We start from the raw sequence: 18655 nt of genomic DNA, 5'->3' as shown, positions 1-18655 counted from the left end.
GAATAATGCTCTGCAGTTCTGCTCACATAGTACGTACTAAGGATTCACGAGGAAAAGATGAAGCCAAAAAAAGTAGTATTTGATGGGAGCACAGAACAAAGTTTTGACACATTACGTAAACCTACCACAATTCTGCTCCCTGCATTTGCTTTGTCGGAGGTTTACAGCGGAAGCGCTTGTGCCTGAGGTAGCGGCTGCGCTCAGGGGGATGTGTCTGTCCGCATGACCTGCTTGGCCATTTTCTCCTGCTCTCACTCTGACTTAAATCTCCCCATTTCACTGTCCCCTCTCTGAAGGGGGGAGGTGACTTTCTTTAGCTGCGCTTGAAAGAAAAAAAAAATCCCATTTGTGACCATCAGAAGGAAACCAACGCTGAACTTGTCCTGGAAAACTTGAAGATCTGAAGTTGGGATGGGGCTTTCACAATGAATTATGCACCTACTCCCAAATGACTGCAGTGGATATAGCTATCTATAGAAAGGGTCGCACCTGTAAATCAGACTGTTCAATAACTCTTCTTCTTAAGTTGACTTCTACTTGTCTTTAGTACTGCTTTCTCCTCCTGCTCTCTAGCTTTAATCAATCACTTCTTTTCTGCCACGAGTACCCCAGGCCATGGCTATGTGTACCCCAGGCACTGCCTTTGCACGCTGTGCTTGTGCAAGACCCTGTAAGAGTCAAACCCTCTCGTGATGAGGAAATGTAATATTAATCACAAGGAGGGCAATCTCCCTGTGCAGTCGATTGCAAGTGCAAAATGGCATTAGACTTAAAAGCTATTCAACGGCTTAAGCAGCACATAGCACGTAAGGAGGAAATTTTCTCCTCCATCAGAGGGCACAGGCAAGCACTTGAGAGGACCTGGCCTGGGGTGCGTCCCAGGTGATTTGTTCCTGTTAGCTTTGCGTGCAGCCATCTTCAAGCATTTCAGAAACTCCTCCTATTTATTTCTTAGCGGGTGGCGCGCAAGGATGGATGGGGAGGTCTTAAGCAAGGGTGACGATTTTAGGATTGCACATTTTTTTTCAAGTTCTATGGTTTACTCTATGCTAGGTCACACTCTGCTTCTCATGCGTAAAACAAATCATCTGTAAAACATAAGCGGAGAAAAAGCCATTTCCAGCCATGAGTCATTAGATCCCTCTTATGAGCTGACAATATAAAAGATGCCAACGACAGAATAATCTGTTACAAGTTTCTCATTGCACATGTAGGTTATTGGTCCTCCTGGTTACCAAAATCCTGCATATTCCCATGGGAAAGTAGTTTCAAAATGACTTGGGGAGGAATTATGGACTCTGAGTACATGGATGCAGTCAGGCCTGCTGAGCGCAGCTCCCAAGGCTGGCAGGGACTGGCTGCGGGCCTTCGGGTGAAATGCAATTCCTCCCTCAGTCCTTCCCCATCTCTATAATGGGATAATGACATTTGCTTATTTTACAGGGCAACTGGGAGCTGTAAATAAGTAATCAGTGAAAGACACATTGAAAGCCTTTGATGGTGGATCTTTAACAGCTCAAAGCTTTGTAGGAATAGCTTAGCATTACACATGCTTCGGGATTCGGCGCTGGCAGACCAAAGGGAGGCAGAGAGGAGGCTCTGCAGGCAGCAGATGCAGCCCGCGGGTGGCAGACGCAGCGTGGCACAGATCCCTCCGTCCCTCCTGCGAGGCAAAGGGCGGCCCGAGTAACGTGCAACAGGGTGACTCTTCCGCTGGGGATCATCACTCCGTCCCCACCACAGCTTTGCAGAAGATCATCCCAATAGAGGTTTTCTGAGGTATTTTCCATTTGCACTGAGCATGGGTGATAGCGCAATGTCGCATGAGGGGTTTGTCCCTTCACTCCTCCCTACCCGAGATCATGGCTTGGAGCGAGGAGTGTCGCCAGTGAAGCAGCAGCCCTCGCAAGCACTCATGGGCCTGGAGGGCCGAGAGTCTTACACTGTGTACACACAGATAAGCAAAGCCAGGGCTTGCCTGAAACGACTAATAATTCAAACATAACACAGACACGGCAGCAAGGTAGCAGCATGCTCAGTATAAAAAGCAGCAATCCCTGCAGACTATGTCTGCCCAGAAGATGTTGTGTTCTTCAGTTATCAAAGGAGAATGGGGATCCAAGGATGAGGCTGAAGAGAAACCTGCCTACAGGCACGCTCTACAACTTGGTGAACAGTTGATGTTGAAACAGTTGATGAATAGTGAATAGTTGATGCTGAAATTGGGAAAAGACTAAACCAGGGTCCATAATAACTGCACCCAAACACCAGCCCACGATTTGGAAAAGGCAGAGATTTGGAAAAGGCTGAGTTGTCTTTTGCACTAAGGTGTGGGTCGCAGACACCTCGCCGATGATTTCTCGTTGACCTGGGCAGTGACTGCAGAGCAGAATGGAAGAATCAGAGGGAGCAAGCAGAGTTTTTCAATTTACTCCTGAAATTTGTCCTGATTTTCCTGCCTGCCTGCTCTCTATCGTCACTCTGCCCACCCTGCCGTGGGCAATGAGAGCATGGCACGCTGCCACTTTGTCATGTCTTTGGGTATCTTTAGTCATAAGGGCTTTCAACGTTCTTTGGCTTTTTAAAAAAGATTCAGAGCCCACATTTTTAAAATCTGATTTACCTTATAGCGACCTTTTGAAGAAAGCAGCCCAGCCTGCTTTTCATGAACACCAAGGACACAGTTTTCCATAGCATTTGTTCATTTAACTTAACCCTACTGCGGGCTGACTTTTACGACGGGACAGTTACACACCGTTCCCATGGACCTCCCCAGAGCCTGAGTGCATGGCAAAACTGGGCCTCTCTTCTGTCCAAATGAGACCCTAAAACTCAATGAACCCTTTTGAATGTTTTTGTCCTAAATATTCTTGATACCAGAAAATAAATCTAAGCCCTGCTAAGTGGTTGGATGCCAGTGACTGTGAGCTTTACTATCACCCCGCTGGACACAGCAGTTTGGGCTGAGCCAGCCTTTAGGAGCAGGGAAATGGGGTCTGCACAGCACAGCCTGAAAACGTGATGAGGGATGGATCGTATTAGAAACAGAGGGATGTAACACCACCTCCCCAACACAACCTCGGCCACTCGCCTCCTCCTGCAAACTTCCTAGGAAGGGCCAAATTGTTTGTTAAAAGTTTCCCCAGGGGCTGCCATGGGAAGAGGGGAGCCAAAATCTCTGCGATATCAGTTTACGTAACTCCTCCTTGCCCAAGGACAGCTGTGCTGGGGAGGTCGGCAGATTCCTGCCAAATTATTCAGCAGTGTCTGTCTCCTGAGTTTGGAAAGAGGCATTTGATTCATCCTTGCCAGCTCCATGAAGCTGCAGTGTGGGATCCGAGTGGGGGAGGACTGGAGCTGAAAGCATTTATGTGGAAATGCTATTTTCGTTCAATGTATTTAGTGGAACATCAGTGGCATTTTGATGCCTTGTTCCACCTCAAGCCCAGTCACATTCGCTGCGAAGCAGTGAGGCGAGGGCGAGCGCATTTCCAAAGAACTACTAACAGGAAGAGATGGGAAACCCTTCTGCAGACACGTCACTCGGCTTTTCTGGTCTCTCCAGTTTGCTCCTAGGGGCTTAAAATTGTGCTGCTGAAAGCCCACAGCAGGAAGAGGGTTAGATTTTCAGCTTTTGAGGTTTTGCTTGTGGGCCAAATTTACACCCACTGCAATTACAGGAACGATAAATTAGACACGAGAGTATATTGTATAGCGTCTTGCATATCTGTATGGCTACATGAGTAGGCTAAACCTGTTCCCTATCCAGAAAAGAAAACACAGACTGTGAAGGACTCTCAATTCAGCCCTTTCTGGATTTTACCATTGAATTAGCAACTAACAACCTGAAGCCTTCTCTCACCCTCCTCCAGCTGGCTCCTCTGGCTGACCCTGCTGTTTTTCTCCCTGCACCTCCTGCGTCCCAGTGACCTCTCTGGAGTCTGCTCTTCCCTCTCTGCTATTGCACACCGAGCAGCGAAGAGGCAGCACCTGCCTCCCCGAGTCAGCAGAAGGGCAGCAGGTTGCTGCAGGTTGCTGGCTCCGGTCAGTACAGCCCATTAGCACGAGTCCTCCTGCAAAACTGCGCTCGGGGCACATAATTGGCACGTGCCCATCCCTGCAAAAGGGACACCGAGCAACTGCATTCAGGGCTACTCTGACTATTAAAAGGAATGTTTTCTTTTCTTGGATACGCCATATCTGAAAGCTAAAGTACTTTTTCATAACTGTTTTTAATATAAAACCTGTCAATTGCTGGAATTCATCCTTCGTGTTCTGCTATCTGCTAGCCAAGGAGACTGACAGGAGGATCAAACTTCCTTGCCACGCTCTACCGTCTGGAGCCACAGAAGCCTCTTGTCTGCAGGCAGCACTGACTGATCAGCTGGGCATGAACGCGGGGCGACGTCAGTGGGGCTGTGGAAACACTGTTCTAAAAACTTCATTTTATACTTTGCTTTGGGGCCGTGACCAAGCCAGTGTGTTTTCTTTGGTCGTCTTCATGCTCATCTTATGCTATCTCACTAGCTCAAATAGCAGCACGCTTTGTCTGCCAGCGCAGCGCAGCACCGAGTCTCTACCGAGCTCCTGTTTGAAGACAGTGACACACAGCCTGACCCATTTTCCCACCCTGCTGCAGGCTGGACCCAGGCCTGACCCAAACCACGGCATTTCATGGAGATCTGTGTTACCGGGAGGAAAAGAGAAGGGGTGGGAGGTGCTGCGAAAGTCAAACAGTGTTCCTTGTGAGTCAAAAAACCACTTGAAGTAAAAAGAATTGTCCCAGTGCTGCTCTGTGTTTGCAAACAAGGTTTTTGGCTAGCCCTGTGAGACCTGTTTAGCCTGTAATAAAAGCAGGGCCGTTGTTTTGGTGCAAAGATTACTTCACTGTTTTTAACAGAAGCGATATGGGAACTAGACCTCTTACACTAAAAGGGCTCAGAAATGTCTCTTTTATCTTCCCATTTGGAAACTTGAACTTGCAGTGGAGTTTGACAGGATTATTTTATTTACTCTGTCTCCTATAGCACAGATATTTCTGGCTGACTGTCTGGCTATTGCTATTAAACTGGTCTCATTTTGCTTCTCATCCAACCTGCTTTGCTCTGAGAGCTCAAGGGAAGACAGCAATAGCAATAAACCACAAGCTGGAGTCTGCATTGCCTCTTGATTACAAGAGACACATAAAAAGCGCAAATGAAAACTAAATGTGTTTCACGCAGTCACTGATCCTCCCGCACTGTCAGAAAACACTAAACGCGGAGCCCCATCAAGGACTGTTCCACTATTGGTGAAAGAAAAGCGTAATTTGGTGCAGAAGCTCTGTTAACTCTTCATACTTCAATACTGTCATTTCCAGCCTAACGCCGCAGCACTCTTGAGCCCACTGGGGAAACCCAAACTATTACCCAGAACAGAAAAAAGAAGATCCTCGTCTATTACGTGATAAGCACCTCGAGCATCCCCCAACATAACAAGCTATGATCATAATTAATGCTGTATGTCACAGTCCTGGATGTTAAGTACTATGATTTGCAAATTTAAAGCATCTCTCTGTCAAACTCTCTCAACTTCAGGGTGATAAGAAAAGTAGACCCTGTGCCTTTAAGGCAACATCTTTTAATGCTACCATCATCGAGGATTGACTTCATTTCTTGGTAATTACGGTTAGCATACTGGAATATGTATTCTTCTTTCCTGTTTACAGACATACGGTAAGTCAAGCCGAGGCCAGTGCTCGCTTCCTACACACTTTACTCCCTTCTTCCTTTCCAAAAGGAAATTTTTGCATTAGGGTAACCAACCAACAGTCTCTTCTGAAGAAAGCACCGCTTTGGCCTCATGCACGCTGCAACATCCAAACCTCTGGTTCAGGAAACACAGGCAGAAGATTCATTAGGAGAGTTTGACATTAATCCAATAGCTGAAAGTTACCCAGCTTTGCAAAGAAAATCTAAATCATGAGCTCTCCAGTGGCCCTTTCTCAGGAACTGCAGACATCCGAACTGACTCAGTGCTCCCCTTTTGACACAGGTTCTGGAAATGTTCTGCAGTACCTACCTACATCCACTGGTATTTCAGTATTAGGTTTATTGAACACTGAAACGGTTGACATGGCCATTTCATCTGATTAAACTTCTCACTTCCTAGCACCAGAAAATAATTCAGTGGTGATATTAGGAAGTGACCAGTGCTGTCTCTGATGGCAAAATCTAAGCCAGAGGGATTTATTTGTAAAGCTCGAAACCAATTTTATTTGTGAAATTTTTCCCACACAAGTTGCTTTGCAAGATGTTTGCCAGAAATGAAAGCTGGCTACCATAGTGTCAGCTTCTCCACCTGCTGCTACTGCTCCTGTTCATGTAGCCCTCGTAAATCTTAGTGCAAATTTCCTGCTTGGAAGAAAGACTTAAATATACCCATGCTGGTGGAGGTAACATCTGTCAAGCACATTTGAATGCAGCCCTTTTTAATTACTCATTTTCACAAACTAGGTCTCTGTCTGAAGTCCCGTCAGTTCTCCAAGACGTGGTGGTCATGGACATGCATTTGGGATTTCTCAGTCTGAGGCAGTGGAACTTACACTGGCAACCAGGGAAGGGCCTGAGCTTTGCTGCTGGATCCGACCAGTGCCATCGCTCCTTTCCTGACAGCTCAACTATATTAATGACTAGTTCATTATAGTCATATTAATACAGTCATATAGTCCAATATAGTCATATTAATGACTATACTAATGTCTGGTTCTTTGCATGCAAACATCAACCAGGTAACCACCCAGCTGCCCATATGCCCATTTGCAAAGACAGGCCCTCGGCTTGGCTCACATTGCAAAAGCCCCTGGAAAAATCCTAGGAGATGCAGGACGTTCACGTTCAAGGAGCTGCTCCCACCGGCAGCTCTCAGTCCCTCCCACCCATCTGCCGAGCGGCAGTTCACCTCTATGAGACGAGCAGCGAGCAATTCAGGATACAAGGGGGTGATTCCAACCTGTGGACACCCACGATATCAAAAGGCCAGGCAGATGCTGAAACCTTGCTTGAAATGTTTGGGAACAACTAATAAATACAGTGAATGTTGACCAGTGAGCTCCTGTCTGTCAGATGGCTGGCCTGGCATTACTGATGATCTTCTGCAGGAGTACCAAGCAGGGGAACAACTAGGTGATAATCTCAAGAAGAATCACCCCGAGAGTTATCCTCCCTCACAGAAATGTCTCGGCCAGATGTTGAACAAAGAAAGGCCCCATAACCTTGAAACATTTTCAGACATCAAGAGAAAGGGATGGCAAAGCTTCTGGAAAGCAGGTCATATTCAAAGCAGCCAGGGGTTTATTTGGAAGTATGTTAACTGCTGCTGAAAGCAGATAGCTGGATACCAGAAATACCACCATAGCCAACAGACCTCATTCCTTAGGCACAGGCAACACTGGACGGAGCAGTAGGAAGAAGAAACTTGGTAATTCTTGGTAACATATGATAGGAGTCCGGCTGAAACTTTCCTAGGCCATCTGCCTGTATAGCCGATGGAGCAAATGTGATCCAACGTGAAAAAAAAAGACATTTCCTGAGACTGTGGCTTGTGCCTTGTCTTTAGAGCCACACAAAGGACACAGAGCAGTTGAACTGGAGCAGTCCTCATCGTTTACTAGCTGATAGCAAAACTGCTATGAAGAAACCCAAACTTAGATGGGGGTGGGGGGGACATGTTACTTTGCACACAGCGCTCACCTTAAATAATGGGCACAAAATGAGTCGCTACCTTGGCTATAGACAGAATGTTTTAATACTCTGCCTGGGCAGCAGCAATACAGCCTGCCCAAAGGATCAGCAGCTTCCAATACAGACACAAACAAGGGTTGCGGGCATGTATGTAGCAGTGTGCTCTCTTGGGACTGATATCTCCAGCACATCTGCTGGCTGGAAGCAAAATGCTGCTGAAATTTTTGCAGCAGAAGAAAAACTGGCTTTCACCAGCACTTTTCCAGATATTGCAGGAATTCATATAGCATCTTCCTGGACCTAACACGCATCTACTGGTATCAGTGAATGCCACTAACACCTCACCTTAGCCTACCGGGGTGGAGCTGATTCCAGCCAGTTTTGCCATGTAGAAATTATTCCATCTTCCACTGCACTAACTAGTGAGCAGGAATCTGGCAGTCTTTGCAATGTGAGCCCACTGTGTAACAAGTTTTGCAGACAACGGAGTTCAAAGGGAACGACAGGGAATACCAACATCCAAAACCATCACAGAGCTTATGATATCGAACTGTACCTGTTCCGTCAGAAACTTCTGTATCAGTATCTGTCAAACCACTGAATCCATATGCATTACTAGGGGACTCAAGAGCACAGAGCTGTTGCAGCTGCAAACATCTACCAGGGAGACAACAGGTAACGAAGGTGAGGATGGCATGCAGATAACTGCAATGAAGATCTGGAGGAGTGGGAGATCTTGTCTGAAATATATGCTTGTCTTCTAGAGCCTCTCAGGATATCTAGCATGCTTTCATCAAACTAAAGTATCTGTGATATATTTACATAAGGAATTGGTTTTAGTTCCTCATTTCTATTAAAAATCTCTTTTGACCAATAAAGAGGTAAAATTCAACCATTATAATTCAAAAATAACTGTATTCTCAAATAGACCGTGTCATGATTAAGGATGTATCATACCTACTAATTCATTATATCTAAAGAAACCCCACGTATGCAGAAGATTTTCTGAAGAGGAAGATTCCCTGAGATGTGCCATCGTAAGTGGTACCAAAGCTGAAAATTTTGATCAGGCTGACAAACTAAACAAACCTCACGCAGACCATAGGTCAGGTTGTCCATAAATTTTCTCATTGCCTGTGTCTGGAATAAGAGGGGTGCTGTTCAATCTGCTGCTTTGGAAACCTCTAAAGGACTTAATTCTCCCTGTACACAAGACGGAGGAGCTGGCAGCCCTGGACCAGTCTGAGACCTTCTGGAAATCTCAGACCTTCCCTTCTGGAGTCAGACAACTCCAATTCCCTGAGGATTTGTTCAAGTGGGACATGAAAGCATATTGCAAGCTCACGCCACTCTCAAGCACTTTAATTCCCATGACTGGCACCACACTGTGCTGCAGATGACCCCAGGACATGGTGCTCTGCCCACTGCTGGCCAGGCAGAGCTGGAGCACCAGCACCCCCGCAGACCTGCTGTCTTCTCCCTGCTCTTGGGGATGTGTGGGTCGTATTTCATCTCCCTCAGAGAATAATTTTAAAGCATAGGGTAGAGAAGGCTGGCCCCAGCTTCCCACACCTTGATATAAATGGTGCTTCACTAAGAAAGCCCCAGGATATAGCGCTCTGGCTCTAAAGCAGAGGTTATCCTGCTAGATGGTTGCCTGTTGGGATCTGTAACAGCAAAGCCTGACACAAGGGTCAAGACAACACAGGCTATAAATCATTCGGATTTATTTTATATAGGACGCGTGATCCCAAAATGTGAGCTAACACTCCTCTGAATTCCATACTCAGGCAATCTTTCTTAACAATGTTCAAGGAAAAAACCATCAAGATGGGGGAGTCCAGCTGTAACCCTGTCTCCCCTCCTACCCCAACACTCTGAAGAATAACAAGTGCAGTTTGATACTGCAAAAAGAGATGCAGAAGGAGAACCTGCAACAAGGTATGAACCCTGTGCCCATGATATTGGGCTCACCAGATGAGTTACCACCCTCTGCCCTGTCACCTTAAAGCTCAGTGGGGACACTGTCCCACAAGACCCCGCCTAGTGGCAGAAGAGCCTGCCAGATCCTGACATGGAGTCAATCTCTCTGCCAGGAAGACCCAGACCACCGTGCTGTCTCTGAGACAGCTAAAATCTGCAGGGCGTTTTCCTGTGAAGGCCTCTCTTGTGCAGCATTGCCACCCCCCCCCCCCCAACGCCCTTTCTCAACCCCCGCAACATGCCTTCTGAATACATAAGGAAGAGGACAGTGTCACACTAACACTGTTTGCATACTGATAGAACTTTTCGAGCCCCCAGCAGCCTGCTGTGAATTGCCGAACACTCTCCGCTCATACTGATGACCACGGAAATCCCAGCTCTGATTTTCCCGGGAGTTAAGGGAACGCTCGATATCTCTCTGGATCAGACCCAGTGCAAGCCAAACTGGATGCTGCCTTATGAATTGGAAATTCAGGGTCACAATCAAAGTGTAGGAGGTCAAGATTAAAAATTAAACCCAGCTGCGTACTTCCAGACTCATTTTGACAGTTCTCTGAACATCTGACTTTGTTATTGTTGTTCTGTGATTTTTTTTTTGTTACAGACCCGGGAAAGAAGTAAAAGGCACAGCGACGAGGAGGGGAAAAATAAGCACAAACATTCCAGAAGGCAAAATTTCAGTCAACCATGACTCAGGAGAAGAAAGTGCCACCCACTGAACGGCACAGGCCGCAGCTCCACGTACCGCGGCAGCAGGCAGTGATGCTGCCGTGAGTCAGGAGCCACCCACGCCCCCACCCACGCCGCTTCCTGCGGCGGCAGGGCACTCCTCGGAGGGCTGCCACGCGGCGCGGGTCTCGCTCAACCTTTCCTTAGCACATGAGATGTGACAGGAACACAGCCCTGGTGTGTTTGGCCGGAGACACCTGCAGCTCGCCCTCGCTCCTACTTGAAGCCGGTCCAGGGGACTCCCTCTGCACAGTTATCTGTATAGCTGCAGTGAAAACGTCAATGAATCCCCGTCTGTCAGAAGACAGAGGCACCCAGGACTTACGGGCTCTGTCACTTCACTTCCAACAGCTGTGATGGTAATGAGCTGGGATCACCTTAGCAGGACTACAGTAATACAGCTATGCTGCTGCTGCTGCTGCTGCTTAGCACAGTTGCTCCGAAACACAGTTCACCTGCTGCTATTAATACTACCACACATTAGCATCAGTGTTCTTCACTACCTTTCTCTACTTTCATGATGGGATTCGTGGCAGACATATGCCCTATAAAATCCAGCGCAGCAGCTACATGAGGATGAGGCTTAAAATGCATTGCACCAAGTGACAGCACGTATACCCCGCTACAGACCAGGCTGCTGCCCGGTATTTCTTTGAGAGGCAGCGATCATCATTTTAATGCAGTAATTGAGTTGTCTGCCCAAGTGCCAGGCTTCATAGTTCATATAGAAATTCTAGGGCTATCTAATCCCAGATCATATGCTGCAGCCAAAACCCAAAAGTAGAAGCGAGGCAACGAGCCAAACAAGGGACACATGAGAAAAAGGCATGAAATGAGCAAGTGGAGGCTGGATTTGCTATGAGCATAAAAATCCCTCTACCACGGTATACTCACCATCCTGTAATTCAGTATTTCTAGCATGTGGATTGCCCTTCCTCAGTGCTATCCATGTCCTCTTCTGCACGTGTAGCAAACGGCCACCTTGCCCTAAAAACCACTTTGGACTGGAAAGCCTGTCTGCAGCATGTCCTTAGCCGTGCTGCTTTCTCCCTGGACGTCCTTACCTTCTTGCAGAGAACCATCTGGTGATCAAAGAGAAAGAAAACACGCTGCTGGTTCCGTCCATAAGGCTGGTAAATCCAGGACATCTCTCCCGTGTAGATCAACTCTGAGCTGCGGTCCAAGATATCGTCTCCCTAAAGGGCACAGAGAACGAGGCCGAGTGAACCGCCGCTCCCAGCCAGGGCAGGGGATACGTTTCTCTTTGCAGGACGGGGAAAAGCCATAATTAAATAAGATTCTGGCCCTTCTGGAGCTCTCAAAGCCACCCCATCTGACTTCAGACCAGAAACTGGAGATAGGAGAGAATTCTGGAGGAAGGGAAATAAATGAAATAAGTGTGGACACTGGAAGCACAGTCACTACTGTTCACACGCAATGAGGAAAGAGCTGCTCCAGACACTGTCCCTGTTCACCCCTCTCCAGGCATCCCCAGACTCTGGATCTCGCTGCAGGTGCCCGTGGCATCCTCAAAGCCAAGCCCCTTCCTCCTGCCCACGACAGAGCCACGTTGTATTCAGGGTAAGAAATTCCCTTCCAAACAGCATCCCAAAGCACGTCCCCTCCTGAAATCTCAGGCCAGCTACCAAAGTCATCTACACTGGGATATCAATTCCCCCACCCGTGAGGCTGCCAAAACTCACCCCTCCAGATTGTTGCCTCTCTTCCCACTCATTCAGGCAATTACAGTCCCTTCTCCCATAGCTCATTAGAGCTCCCCATCTCCAAAAAACTGTCAGGACCACCCCGGCTCCTCTGGCAGCCTCCAGCCCCCCCGGCTGGCAAGGCCTCCCCAGCTGGCTGCCAGAATGCCCTCACCCTTTTTCTGCCTCCGGCTAACACTTGTTTTCCTCTCCCATTTTTTTTAAGGATTCATGAGCAGATGGTCTTGAAAACACAGCGCGCTCTCTCCCACTCTCCGAGAGAACAAATGCAGTCACCCTCCACTAATTGGGATGAGCTGGACTTTTTAAAAAGTTAATTAAAATGTATTTATTAAAAATGGGTGAATTCACCACCACCTGCCCTGTGGGCATCTCAGTGTATCTCTCACTCAGAAATACCACAGAAGGAATCAGGATGACTTCAGCTAAAAGGTAAGGAGCAGGATTCAGGAGCAAGTGAGAGAAAAGCTTTCTTTTTTTTTTCCTTTTGGCTCTGAAACTAGTGCAGTTCTGGCTTTGATGCCAAACTAGAACCAATTTCTGGGACAAGACCATCACAAAATCTCAGCAAACAGCTTGTAAAGGTTCAGCCAGCTATGGGGGGCATCTAGATAGACACACTTTTCTGGTACTGCTTACACTTGTAGGTGCCAAAGCAACCAAGAGTCGCCCCCACTCCTAATTTCTTGGTGAGGATTTCAGACTGCTGTTCAGGTAAATGTGTAATTAACCTCTCAGCATTGATTGGAAGCGACTGCCTGAGTCCCTGGGCCCTGTGACAACAGCAACTTCATTAAGTCGCTGCATCATCATGCTGCAGCACAGACTTTCAAATCGCCTTAGCAAGGTATTTATCCACCTCTCTATCTCACTTCTGTGGCTGTGGTATCTGAAAGCCTAATTAGGTACAACTTCCCAGGAACACAGAGGGTCATTCCCGGAAGGGATGGGCTGTGCGTCACGCAATGTCTCAAAGAGCGTGGTGTCAGGGTCCTATTTCAGCCGTGGTACCTCCTGGCCAGAAACCGGGGTCCCATGCGCTGCTGCGACAGCTCAGGTACACGCAAGCCCTTGAACAAGAAGCCTCTGAAGAAAACACACCGGCTTCAGAAATCGCGGGCTTTCCTGGCTAAACATGAGGTTATATGAAGAAGATTCATACAAGCCTATGGATGGGAGCTTTTATGAGAGGGAGCGAGCCTAGAAGAGGCTGGCTGCTAAAAATAGAAAGCCAGTTTTGTCTTTTACTCCTGTGGTAGCATCTCAAGCCTGAGGACACACAGAGGACTCTGTAAACACTTCTTCTTGATTAGCTGAATCCAAACTGTGTAGTCCCTGCAAGCAATATAAACCAAAAAATTTAGATCTGAAATTGTAGGATTTGTACTGCATTTTTTATGTGGGAAAACAATTTTTATATACAGTCTATAGGCTAGAAATAGATGATTTCCAGTGCTGGGTTAGCAAATTTGGAAATACATATTGCAAATAGTTTTGGACTAGCACACGGCTGGCCAGCCTTCAGCCCCAAGAGCAGCATCTCCATGGCCCTGCCTGTTCCTCAAGCCCTTGGCTGCTGTAGCAATACACCGGTGTGGTTGCGCTGCCAGACCTCCTGGAGCAGATGCAACGAACCGTGAAAGGTGGGGTTTTTTCCAACACAGTTATACCACCTCTTTGAACAGCATGAACTGTCTTCTGCTGGTGGAGCGTCCCTACTGGGGAGGCTCATGGGGTCAGTTGCAGGGTAGCGGGCAAGAAGGGTGGCATTTGCTTTTCTGCTCCACTGCTAACATGACTACCCCAGCATACCTCCATACCCGGTCCTGACTTGAGGCAGGCTCCCAGTCCTTCTCTGAAGCCAGTCCTAGGCCTGGATCCCTCCAATCCTATACAAAACTAGGAAAAAATTCTCTTTTCCTTTTCGATTTGTTCCCAAGCAATTCCTTGAGAGGCTGGATCATCTATATCCTTCTGTAAGTTAAGAGAAATACTGCTAAAAAAGGAAGAGGCTGAACTTTTTTTTATTCGGGACTGGCAGATGTCCTACTGACTTCAGCAGAGCACAGCAGCAAAATGGCCAAGAGAAGACTAGATGACCTCCTGAGGTCTCTTCCAACCTGAGTTATCCTATAAGCCTATAATAAAGAACATCAGCCCTCCCCAGCCTGCATCAAGGGTTTGCACTGTGCATCCTGCCACATACAAAGGGCAGGAAAAAGAAAGCCAACTCCTCTTTCCTTCATGCAGTCACAGGTAGAGTCCAACTCCTTAGTGTGCAGTCACGGGAGCAGAAGGTCACCCAGATCTAGGTTGGACGTGTGCCTCACGCTCCCTCGAGCTTGCCAGCGCTAGAATGACATATCAAGTCCTGGGGCTAATCCCAACCGTTGCAGCAGAGGGTCAGCTCTTCTGCTGCTGCTACAGAAAGAAGTCGATCATCAGCTCCTCAGCTATGCTATAGGTGACCATCACTTTCTATAACGAGGAACCGGAAGGGTTTTTACTAGTGTCATGAAAGAAACGCTGTTGGGAGCACCAACATTACAAGGAAGGGCATGGCACTGCGAGCTGCAGCACGTTACACCTCCCAGTCTGCCCCGCTCCTTCTTCCCACGAGCAATCCCTGAGCAGACACTGTCCCAGGCTCAGAAATGCTCATCAGCCCATCGGACCCGCTCCCCTGCACCCGAGCCCACCTCCTGACGTGGCTCTTTGCTGTCACCGCTGGGCACAAAATCCCCTTTACTAGTTAACATTCAGCAAGCAGGGCTCTCTTCTGCCTGACACTGCTGTTCTTTAATTAGAGATTGACAGGCTGATTAGCACTCTGGGCTACAGAAAGATCAGAAAAAGGAAAGCGAGAGAAATGTCCTTTTCATCAGGCTCATTTTTTGATACCTTCTGTTGCTGGGCTGGGGGGGGGGGAGAAAAAAAAAGAAGGATCTGTTTCAGTCCCTGATGCGATTTTTTTCCCAGGAGGATTTCTCATTGGGCTGTCCTCACTTTGAAAACAGTACATTGGTTGCCTGCATCATTTTTCATGTCATTCTTGGATTCAATAACGTAATATTAGGCTGAGGCCAACTATTATATATTACATAATTAAGGGCACCAAGTCTTGATTTAAAGGACACGTAAATAACACGAATGGGAAGAAATTTAAAAAGACAGTGTTCATCATATTTCTCAATTATATATATTTTTCTCTTCATGTAAATTTAATACTCTTGAAACCTGCCAAAGTGGCAACCCATGGGAATCTTTGGTAGAAATATCTAGATATCTACATAAACCAAAGTAATCTGTTTAAATAACAAGTTAAAGCTAATCCAGGCTGATGAGCAAGGCTCTCTCCTGTACCAAACATCCCGTCACTGGCTCAGGGACCTCCATAGATCCCCTCCCAGGGAATGGGTGCCACAACGCCTCCCTCCTCTGAGAAAAACCTGGGCTGAAAGGGAGGAAAGCATTGCCGGCAGCTGCCACGAGGGCTGGAGAGGGAGCCTGAAATGCTGCAGGGACCACTGCTTCATTTTGTTTTGACGTGGTTCAAGAGCTGTATGAAAAGGCACAAAATAGAGCAATTCTGAGGCGTGCCAAAGCGCAGATCTGTTTTCCATCTCCACATCACCTGTAACGGGCACTCAGCAAGGGTGCAGTTGCACTCAAGGCTGCGGTGGGCACCGCAGCCATGCCCAAGCAACCGGCAAGCTTGCAAATCCTGCCCAGGAGCAGCGCCGCGGGGAGCTGGGCACTGCAGCATGCTCGCCAGCATGCCTCCATGGGCTTGCAGGAGCCATAAGGAGGGCAGGAGAGCGGTGAACACGCTCCTCCGCTGGCCGTCCGGCAAAGGCTGCACAGGAGCAGACATAGAGAGGAAGGCAGGGACGTACCGCTCCTTCGCTCCCGCTGCCTCATTTGTGTGCCTGTCAATACAGCACTGCCCAAACTGGGGCTTGCAAGGACTTAGAAATGATGATGGGCTTTGTGGAAATAATCTCTTTATAGTACTGTTGTGTGTGTACATATATCTAGATATTATCCACTAACCTTTGAGGTCTGTAACTCTCTCTCAGAGGGCAAGAGCACAAGAAGGGACTGAGCGTGTAAAGGCTGCCCAGGGTGGGCTCTGTCTGGCCTGTTTGAAGTCTGATCCAGAGGAGACTTCACAGGCTGCTCTGAACCCGCTCCAGCTAACTTTGTGTGCCGGTTTTGCCTGCCTGCCTTTAAATGTCACTGTTTTGATCGGAGGGTATTTAACTACAAGCAAGGGGATGACGCTGAGCAAAGGGAAATAGAGGTTGAACATCAGGAAACACTTCATAACAACGAGAGCTCTCAGACATTGAAAGGTCTCGGCAGGAGGTGGTGGAAGCCCTACATTCTGCGCCATTAACAACTGAAAGGACAAAAGGCACTAGAGAATTCGGTGTAGGCAGGGGCAGCACCTCTCTAGGTCTGTTTATATATTGGAAATTCAGGTTACAAAATAAAGAAGTGAGTCATACATGGCAACAGTCCAACCCAGGCTTTTCAGTCAAGACCACATTCCTACGAATTATACAGGAACACATTTCAAAGTGATTGGGGTTATTTCTAATTTACAGCAGTGAGTGAGATCAGAATCTTCCCTTAAGGTTCTGCTCAGTCATTACTTGTATATAGCTGCCAAAGCTGCCAATAATTCCTTAAGACTTCATGCCCTGGCTGCCACAGCATGGTTATCAGCTGCCACTAGAGTCAGGCCACCCTTTCTTGGTCCCATTCGCAATTCAAAGCATCAGACCCTGCTTACGTGACATCTTGGGAAAAAAAAACTGGCCTTGGTTAACTCAAGGACATTCGCATTTTTCAAACGCTGACCCTGAAATTCACCTTCACAGGGCCATGCAGAAAATCTTGAGTGATAAAAATGATTCCTGAAACACACAGGCACCCAGGTCCAAGGGATTCAGTAAAATCCCTTCTGCTTATATTAGCTAGGACATGCCCCCTACTTCTTCTACTAGTTTTAGGGTCAGCAATATGTATGCATTCCCAGTAACACCCTCTCCTTGCCAAGAAAATGCGTACATACATTTTGTATACAAGGACATTTCAAATATTCACGCACTATGTATTTTTTGTTTGGTTTGATTTTTTCTTCTTCTTTAAAGATCTTTTTCCAACATCTCATCGCAAAACACGGGTAAATTTAGAAATGAAAATGCAATTTCAAATCAGAGAGTCAACATCGTTAGTCTAGAGATGTTGAGGAAAAACAGACATTTCTCCAAATGAAAGATTTCAACGTGCTTAAACATTTAGCCTTGGTTGCTGCTGAAATAATTCACCAAGTGCAACATAAGAGTGGGAATTAGGGATTATCTCTATCTTCTGCCCTGGCTGGATTTCTGGTGGAAAAAAGCCTGAACTGATAATTTTTTCTCCTAGTTCCTGCTTTCTGGTACTTAGTGTTTTTTTCAGATCATCTCAAGGAAGACTGTGCTGTCCACCCCGGGTCCATGCTGCTGTTGCTCGTTTGCACTGCCGTGCCGGGTGGAGAGATCAGGAAGCCGCTGTGACACACAGAGGGACAGAAAGGGAGTGCTTTTGGGTACAGACACTAACTAGAGTAGGAATAGGGCCATAGAAAGATGGGAGGGTAATGCTGTGGGTCCCTGTCTCTGTTTCAGTGAGTACTTAATATAAACTGGATAAGTATTTGTAGAAGCACAAAGTTGACAGAAGGTCACTCTCTCAGCTGAGTGTCCTCCACCAAAGATGAACTGGGAGTCATGGTCTTCTACTCTCTGACCCAGATAATAAATGCATGTTCCCCACAGACTGGAAGAGGCCAGGGAGATGTACCAGGAAATCCCTCTTCTACTCCTTAACTGCCTACGCGCAGGAGATGAGAGCTTGAACCCCTACAGGCTGGGTCAGAAAGCAACCCCCAATGGCCTATGTCCTGGGAGACATGTCCTACAGAGATCAGCTGAGTGGGGTTTTTGGAGGTTAGCAGCATGGGTTTGCAATGCCTAAAGAGAGATCTAGGACAGATCTAAGCATCTGGCACTGCTTTTGATTTCTCCCGCTCTCTTCCTGCATTATACTATAGTTCTGAATATTTTGGGTTTTTGTGCATCCTTCTGGCCATTACATGGACATCTGTGAGGTGGGGGCTGGATCTGATGATTCAGAAGTCACTTTAGAGGAAAGAATCAAGCAGTGAAGTCCTCTGCTGGATCTAGCTCTCGTCCTCCAGTGTTCTCATCACAACTCTTTGACTCTTCTTGATCCAAAATACAGAATGCCATTTTTATGGCAAGAAGGGTGTTTTCCTTTGAATAGGGGCAGTGGCTGTATTCCCATCGGATCTCTGAGCGGTAGCAACAGCAGGTTTTGCTATATTATGAGAAGCTGAAGGATGTTGCTGCAATATTGTGCTTAAAATTTGGAATAGTTGAAAAAAGCCTGGAAGAATGATTTGGCAAGTTCCTGAGGATAGGATGG

The 18655-nt window shown here is 47.2% G+C and overlaps 1 protein-coding gene across 1 annotated transcript in view; it reads right to left on the bottom strand.

Moving 5' to 3' along the window:
• Positions 1–18655, bottom strand: part of ARHGEF9 (Cdc42 guanine nucleotide exchange factor (GEF) 9) — a 194620-nt gene that overhangs the window by 17412 nt on the left and 158553 nt on the right. The window contains exon 9 of the mRNA XM_009324258.1: positions 11498–11629. Coding sequence (XP_009322533.1) covers positions 11498–11629 — 132 coding nt within the window. The remainder of the gene's footprint in view (positions 1–11497; positions 11630–18655) is intronic.

The sequence above is a fragment of the Pygoscelis adeliae genome, unplaced genomic scaffold (assembly GCF_000699105.1).
Source record: "Pygoscelis adeliae isolate BGI_AS28 unplaced genomic scaffold, ASM69910v1 Scaffold465, whole genome shotgun sequence".
In the NCBI taxonomy this organism is placed as follows: Eukaryota; Metazoa; Chordata; class Aves; order Sphenisciformes; family Spheniscidae; genus Pygoscelis; species Pygoscelis adeliae.
This window is presented reverse-complemented; position numbering and strand designations above follow the sequence as displayed.